Here is an 8,945-nt window from a genome sequence, read left to right as displayed (position 1 = left end):
CTGAACTTACCACAGGTAAGGACCTCTGGTGAATGTGAATTGGTGAGTTTGAATGCACAAAATCTGTTATTTTGGAAGCTATTCTTTAATGAAGTGGAAGAAGGAGGCAGAGGAGGAGGAGAAACAGCAACAGTAGTTTAAGTAGCAATAGTAGTAGCAGCAGCTTCTTCTTCAGTTATGGCACTTAACCCTTTTCATACCAATCTGCCCGAGACAGTCGCTGGCTCTATGCTACAAACTTAATGTTGAAAATTTTCCATCAAAATTTCATGTTAATTTATATGTCTAACACCAATTTAAGAACTACAAAGTTATTTTATTAAATTCTCCTTTGTTTTCAGAATTGACTAAAACAAAGGAGTGTATTTCAACAGGAATAAGGTAACGAAAGGCTTAAGAAAGAAAATCTATTCTCTTATTTAAACCTGGATGATGGTTGTTTGTTATTTCACATATAATACAGATAGAAGGACTTAAAAAGCTATGTCAGTTGTTTAATGAGGTCTATGTCACCAGGATATCATTATCTGCATCTCTCTTTTACTCTTTTACTTGTTTCAGTCATTTGACTGCGGCCATGCTGGAGCACCGCCTTTAGTCGAGAAAATCGACCCCAGGACTTATTCTTTTGTAAGCCTAGTACTTATTCTATCGGTCTTTTTTTGCCGAACCGCTAAGTTACGGGGACGTAAACACACCAGCATCGGTTGTCAAGCGATGGTGGGGGGACAAACACAGACATACAAACATACACACACACACACACACATATACACATATACATATATACGACGGGCTTCTTTCAGTTTCTGTCTACCAAATCCACTCACAAGGCTTTGGTCGGCCCGAGGCTATAGTAGAAGACACTTGCCCAAGGTGCCACACAGTGGGACTGAACCCGGAACCATGTGGTTGGTAAGCAAGCTACTTACCATACAGCCACTCCTGCGCATCACTGAGATATTAATATTTGGTTCATTAGGTTATGGAGGTCTGTATCACCTGGGTATTTGATATCTGGGTCACAGAGATATTGAAATCTGGGTTGCTCAGTCATTGATTATTATCCATCTAGGTCACTGAGGCATTGATATCTGGAACTGATGTAAGGGTCACTGAGATTTTGATATCTGGGTCACTGTGATATTGAGGTGTGGGTAAATGAAGTATTGGTTCATGTCACTGAGATATTGATGTCTACTTCATTCAGTATCATCATCATCATTTAATGTCCATTTTCTATGCTTGCATGGGTTGGATGGTTTGACAGGAGCAGGTAAGGTGGAGGGCTACACCAGGCTCAAATCATCTGTTTTAGCTTGGTTTCCATAGCAGGATGCTCTTCCTAACACCAACCACTTGACAGAGTGTACTGGGTGCTTGTTATGTGGCACTGGCACAGGTGCTTGTTATGTGGCGCTGGTACGAGTGCATTTTACATGGTGCTAACACAGGTGCTCTTTATGTGGCACCTCCATGGGTGCTCTTTTACATGGCTTCAGTACTCACAGGGTTTCCAGGTGGCTTGACGTCTCAGCTGAGAAACAGAGAGGTACTGTGAGAAGTGGCCATGTGCCAGGTGAGAGGTCAGAGTATGATAGAAGGAGGGACAGGGATTGCTGTCTTACTACAGAGAAGATTAATATGAATCACTGGGGTATTGACAACTGGGTCGTTGAGACATTGATGTCTAGGTCACTAGGGTACACTTACATATTAATGTCTCAGTTATTGAAGTGTAGGTAAATGAAGTACTGATGTTCAGGTCACTAGGGTATTCACATCTCTATCACTGAGGTATTGATATCAGTTGTCACCAAAGCATCCATGTACATGTCACAAGGGTATTGATGTATGTACTCCAATGGTATTGATATGTTACAGATGTAGTGACTTAAGTGTAATAAGGTATTGATTTTCAAGCCATTAGAGTCTTGATAAATGTGTCACTGCAGTATTGATATCTGGGTTATTGAGATATTGACATCTGTGCTACATGAGCATTGATGTCTGAGTCACTGTGATAGTGATGTATGAGTTACTGGGGTAATTATATCTTAGTCACTAGAAGTGTTGAGATGAGTGTCTCTAAGGTTTTGGTGTCTTAATAGGATAAAGAAAAAGGGTCCATGCAGTTATGAAGTTTGTTTTGCAGCCAGATCCTTTTGGGTTCACTCCTAGTGATTGACACCTTGAGCAAGTGTCTTCTATTATAGCCCTGGACCAACCAATGCCTTGTGAGCGAATTTAGTAAATGGAAACTGAGTGGAAGCTTTTTATGTACACACACACATATTATAATATATATATTAGTCCAAACCATGCCAGCATGGAAAACAGACATTAAAGTATGATGATGATGATGATGATGATGGTGATGTATCTTTATGTTTGTGTCTGTCCCTGCCAGCATATTGACAACTGATGTTGGTTTGTTTACATCGTTGTAACTTAGCAGTTCAACAATAGAGACCAATAGAATAAGTACCAGATTTAAAAATGAGTACTGGGGTCGATTTGTTCACCTAAAACCTTTCAAAGCAGTGATTCACCCTTGCCACAATCCAGTGACTGAAACAAACAAAAAATAAACGATTTCACTAAGCTCTTTCAAATTCTAGAATAATTTCACAATTAATTGAAATACACGAGAACTGTAGTATCTATTTCATTAGAAATGCAAGCACAGAAAGATTAATCAATTATATCCACTCCTTAAGAATTTGTAACTTTATCAAAACCTTACTGTAATTAGCCATGTTACTATTTGTTTTGAATTTAAATCCCATCTAGGTCAACTATGACTTTCATCCTTTTGGAATAAATACATTAATGTTCCAGTTAACACCTGGAATCATTTAAATTGATTACAACTTATCTCATAAATGCGTGGCCCTGTGTTAATTTCGGAATCCTTTATTGTATCAGTCAATAAATGTTTTGAGTAACAAAAATGGTAGAACAAGACCGTAAAATTACGTCCCTTCGATACCTAACGTCAGGTAGTCTTAGTCCATCTTTATCACTGCTACTTGGCCCCTTAGTACCTTTATCACAGTCCATTCTATTGTAAATATTCAGAGCCATGTCTCAGGTCTGAGAACTTCCCGTCTTCTTCCCAACAATTTCAGAGGCTTTGAAAAAAAAAAAAAAAAATGGTATGTTGTGTTTTTTCCTCCGGTTTAAATTATATAAAAAAAAAGAAATCCCTTTCTAGTGTTTTTTTTTTATTTATAGTTTTGATATAGATAAACAATCGATTACATTCTCCTTTCAGGTTTGGCCCCAGGAATTTTTCGAAGGGAAGACACAAGGTCAGAAGGGAATACAATTCCAGGAGAAACGGGCGTAATAATATTATTTTGAAAGGCGGCTTCTTTTCTTGAGGGGGACACGTGCCCCTCAGCCACCCCACCCCCGCGGTCCGCCCATGCCGTTCTAATTCCTAGTCTTGTGTCAAAGTTAATAATCACTCACAAGGAAGGTAATCACAGATGGTTAAGCCGAAGAAATGCAAGAGTTGTGTCCCTTGCATCTATTTGGCAAGACATGGTTACACGCAATTTTGCATACGTTGAAAATTTAACCCGAGGAATAACTGAAAGAGTTAATATGGTAAACACTCAGTTTGTGTATAGATATGTTTGCGTGCGTGTATGTGTGCATATGCTCGTGAAAGCTATTCTACAATTTTTGTCATTAGACTGCGTCTACGGTCGAATTACTAAATTACCATTTAACATTAACAAAGCCATATACAAACACACACATGTGTACACACGTAAATACATATAAAGGTATGTATATATATAGGTGTTTTATATATGTGTGTGTATATGTGTCTGTGTCTGGATGGATGGGAAGGGAGAAAAGCAGAAGTTGAAGACTATGTAGGGACACCACCATCTTCATCCTATATTTGTACCCATTTCTCACTCTCTTCGCATCCAAACTGATTCTTTTGTATTCATACCTACTAGTATTCACCTTTTTGGACGTATTACTTTGACAGTACATTCTGGCACCATATTACCTCCGTAGTTATTTGTTTAAGGCACTGTACCAACCACCCTATTCGTCCACGTAAAATGAGAGGTAGCCATAAATTTGCCCTACAACAATAAACTCGTCCCTGCTTTCCCCATCATACTTTAACATCTGTAAAAGAAAGGTAAAGGGTAAAGACCACCTTCGGTCATGAAGGATTATGGGATTGCACCTAAAAAGTTCCCCTCCAAGGCACAAATCCAGGCAAGGTTGTTTGTAGATGACCAGCAGTTGCCCCTGCATACCAGCCTCCCCTCTCCATGTCACTGATGTTATCCAAGGGAGAAGCAAAGGCCGATACAGATTGACACTAGTGATGCTGCAACTCATTTCTACAGATGAGTGAACTGCAGCAATGTAAAATAAAGGGCTTTGCTCAAGAACACAATACACAGCTCAGTCCAAGAATTGAACTCACTATCTCATGATTGTGAGCCCGCCACTCTAATCACTGAGTCATGCGCCTTCACTTTAACCTCTGTACACCTCACATAAAATGAACACTCTTTCTCCCTCTCAGTCTAGGGATTCTTTCATCATCGTTTAACGTCCGCTTTCCATGCTAGCATGGGTTGGACGATTTGACTGAGGACTGGTGAAACCGGATGGCAACACCAGGCTCCAGTCTGATTTGGCAGAGTTTCTACAGCTGGATGCCCTTCCTAACGCCAACCACTCAGAGAGTGTAGTGGGTGCTTTTACGTGTCACCCGCACGAAAACGGCCACGCTCGAAATGGTGTCTTTTATGTGCCACCCGCACAAGCCAGTCCAGGGGCACTGGCAACGATCTCGAGCAGTTTCATTAATGTTGGTGCCAAGAAAAACAGTACCCAGCACACCAAGTAAAATGGTGGTATTAGGATAGATATCCAGCCAGAGAAATGATGCCCAATCTGGAGCAAGACATCGTCCTTATAACTTATTTGATCTTGTCAGAACATTCATCTCATGCCAGCATAGAAAATGGATATGATGATGATGATGATGATGATGATGATAATATATAATCTACTAGCATGTTGGCATTCTGTCGGTTACGACGACGAGGGTTCCTGTTGATACGATCAACGAAACAGCTTGCTTGTGAAATTTAACATGCAAGTGGCTGAGCATTCCACAGACATGTGTACCTTTAATATAATTCTCAGGAAGATTGAGAGAAAGTTGTGGTGAAAGAGTACAGCAGGGCTCGCCACCATCCCCTGCCAGAGCCTCGTGGAGCTTTAGGTGTTTTCACTCAATAAACACTCACAACGTCCGGTCTGGGAATTGAAACCGCGATCCTATGACCGCGAGTCCGCTGCCCTAACCACTGGGTCATTACGCCTCCACTCTACTAGCATAGACCACATAAAAAATACCATGATTCATTTGAATTTGGAATATATTATGCAAAAATATAAAAATATGTTTTAATGTAAGAATATTCTTGATAACAATATACTTGATTCTATGATATTCTTCTTGACCTTCATAATCTTCAATTAGTAATTCCAAGTTAGCTAGATTCTTTGTTTTATTCAGAACTACATACAGCTGGCTATTACTGAAAACAGGAGGTGAAACAAACAAACCTGCTTTATTAGAAATAGACTACAAGAAATGTGATTGGGGCTAAGAGTAAAAATCCAGTAACTTGATTCAGTGAATCATTAATAAATAAGTAGAATAGATTCAGAGATTCTCTACAGATGTGGATAATATTGTTAGAGTATTACAGAATAAACAAACAAAATTCAATAATGCAGTTAGAAGGACCACAGCGAATGATGAATGTAGAATGTGAGAAGTGTGTTGCGCAGGAGAAGGGCTGGAAGGGAGGGAACTGGTGTGAAATATTTCATTCCAAAGGGATCATAAAATTTTTATGAACAAAACAGTTTCCAAGGTTGGTGTTTTGTCAACATCGATTAACGCTGACACTTTCCTTCAGCTCATGTTTTAATTTTCCTTCTCTCTTCGTAACTCCGTATAACACATCATCCTTTTGCCGATGTTTCTAAAGTATGATACAACCAAGAAACAAAAAATCTGGCAAGTAACTTGTCCTTAATTTATATATATTGTTTTTTAGATTTATTTTTTTATTTTTATCTGGCAAGTAACTTGTCCTTATATATATATATATATATATATATATATATATATATATATATATATATATATATATATATATTTTTTAATTTATTTTTTTTAATTTTTATTTTTTGTAGCAAAACATAAAAATGGAGAAGCACACTCTAAGAAGTAGAACAGTCTATATTTTTTACTGGTGAAGGCCTGTATTACTGGTGAGAAACCTAGGGTAACCGTATAAACAGGCCTTTACCAGTAATAAATATAGACTGCTCTACTTCTTAGAGTGTGCTTTTTCTTCATTTTTATGCTTTCTAAAAAGAAAAAAACTAACTTTTTGCTACCTGGCTGGAGTTTTACATGGTGTCCACATGGTCTCCACAAAATAGCTAACCATTGCAGCACTTCTGCATATTTTACAGAGGCTACAAGCCCCTCAAATATGGAACAATTTGTTTCTTAAGAAAAGATAGGCCAACAAGTCTTAGGGTCTGATGATATACCATAAAGATACTCTTTATAACGAGAAACCCAGGGTAGCCCTATAAACAGACCTTCAGCAGTAATAAATATACATACACACACACACACACACACATATATATATATATAGCTATATATATTTACTAGTAGCTAAGCTCGGTTTCACCCATCTATTTGGATGATGTGGCTGTGATCATTTTCGGTTAGGCATAATCTATAACAGTGTTTCCCATGAAGGGAATAATACTACTGCTATTTAGCTCTAGGAAGCAGCACCGCTTCCTGTTGGCCTTGACAGTATTATTTCCTTCATGGGACTGTCACATTAAGTTGACAGCATACAACTACTATATGTATATATATATGTATATATATATATATATCAAAACTACTACTTGATAAATTCTTATAAAGTTTTTATCCTAAAATTATATATATATATATATATATATATATATATATATATATATATAAAATATAATATCTATTGTAAAATATATTTGCCAACTAAATGTTCCAGCCTCATAGAGGACAATGTTACTGTTGTTTTTTGTCCCAGGGGCTTCCTGGAGCTAAAGACAACAGTAACATCGTCCTCTATGGGACTGCCACATTTAGTTGGCAAATATATTTTATGAATCCGCACTGTTACTGTTTACCTCTCACTCAGAGATTCAATATAGCTTATTTCTCCTTTTATATATATATATATATAAAGATAGATAGATAGATATAATTGTGTGTGTATGTGTACAATATTTTTTTTATAACAATTATATGAAGTTAACAGAATAAATATTACTGAGAATTTTTTGCAGTCTTTTAGAGGAATCAGTCAGCAGATGTGTTGTCTGGTCAGATACCTCTTGTTGAATGTGAATGTTCCATATATAAAGGCTGTTGCTCTTACCTCTGTACCTGAGCTACATGTGTGATTTCATTTACATTTTGTTCAGGTGATATCAACAGCTTTACAGTGAAGCAATCACAGATGTGTATCACTTGATCAATAAGCTTACCTGAAAATATATTAAAAAAAGAACAAATAAATACATGAATAAAAAATAAAAATACACAATAGCTACAAATAAATAAACAAAGCTCGTTGCAAAATTAAATAATAATATAGTCTGAATTTTGAGATATTGTGATGAGAGGTATGTATCAATTGATTAATTAGTGCAAGTTATCAGCTCAGCTTACTGAGGCAAATCTAAAATTTTACAGAGTGTACTTTAACGATATATAGTGAAGCTTTGACATTTTGGAAATAAATTTATGAATCTCTCTTTTATTTCTTTTATACTTTTTTCAGTCATTTGACTGTGGCCATGCTGGAGCACCGCCTTTAGTCGAGCAAATCGACCCCGGGACTTATTCTTTGGAAGCCTAGTACTTATTCTATCGGTCTTCTTTTGCCGAATTGCTAAGTGAAAGGGACATAAACACACCAGCATCGGTTGTCAAGCAATGCTAAGGGGGACAAACACAGACACACAAACACACACACACACATATATATATATATATATACATATATACGACGGGCTTCTTTCAGTTTCCATCTACCAAATCCACTCACAAGGCTTTGGCTGGCCTGAGGCTATAGTAGAAGACATTTGCCCAAGATGCCACGCAGTGGGACTGAACCCAGAACCATGTGGTTGGTAAGCAAGCTACTTACCACACAGCCACTCCTGCTTATCTTTTAAATTTTATTTCTTCCAGTTATTGGACTGAGGCCATGCTAGGGCATTGCCTCGAAGGGCTTAGATTAGGGGTTCTCAACCATTTTTCATCTATGGACTCCTTTGATTTCTATTTTATTCTGGTGGACCTCCATAACCATTCAATGTTTAAAAACTAGTTTTATAGAAATGTCTTTCAAAACTCCGATTTTGTTTTTCACATGATCGTTACCAACGCCACCTTCCTGGCACTTGTGCCAGTGGCGCGTGAAAAGACATTCGAGCAAGTTTGTTGCCAGTGCCGCCAGACTGATTCGTGTGCAGATGGCATGTAAAATGCACCATTTTGAGCGTGGCCGTTGCCAGTACCACCCGAATGGCCTTCGTGCCGGTGGCACATAAAAGCACCCACTACACTCTCGGAGTGGTTGGCATTAGGAAGGGCATCCAGCTGTAGTAGAAACTCTACCAGATCAGATTGGAGCCTGGTGTAGCCACCTGGCTCACCAGTCCTCAGTCAAATCGTCCAACCCATGCTAGCATGGAAAGCGGACGTTAAACGATGATGACGATGAACTTGTGTAGGTTGAACTATGTAAAATATTCGAGGAAGAAACCAAGCTGTTTCCTGTAATACATCTCAAGCAAAT

At 38.1% G+C, this 8,945-nt stretch overlaps 1 protein-coding gene across 1 annotated transcript in view; it reads right to left on the bottom strand.

Moving 5' to 3' along the window:
* Positions 1-7,470: 7,470 nt before the first annotated feature.
* Positions 7,471-8,945, bottom strand: part of LOC149134979 (potassium channel subfamily K member 1-like) — a 116,076-nt gene continuing 114,601 nt past the window's right edge. The window contains exon 2 of the mRNA XM_089353630.1: positions 7,471-7,626. Within this exon, the coding sequence (XP_089209756.1) occupies positions 7,514-7,626 (113 nt within the window). The 3' untranslated portion in view covers positions 7,471-7,513. The remainder of the gene's footprint in view (positions 7,627-8,945) is intronic.

The sequence above is a fragment of the Octopus bimaculoides genome, chromosome 6 (genome assembly GCF_046866305.1).
Source record: "Octopus bimaculoides isolate indiv1 chromosome 6, ASM4686630v1, whole genome shotgun sequence".
NCBI classification, from domain to species: domain Eukaryota; kingdom Metazoa; phylum Mollusca; class Cephalopoda; order Octopoda; family Octopodidae; genus Octopus; species Octopus bimaculoides.
This window is presented reverse-complemented; position numbering and strand designations above follow the sequence as displayed.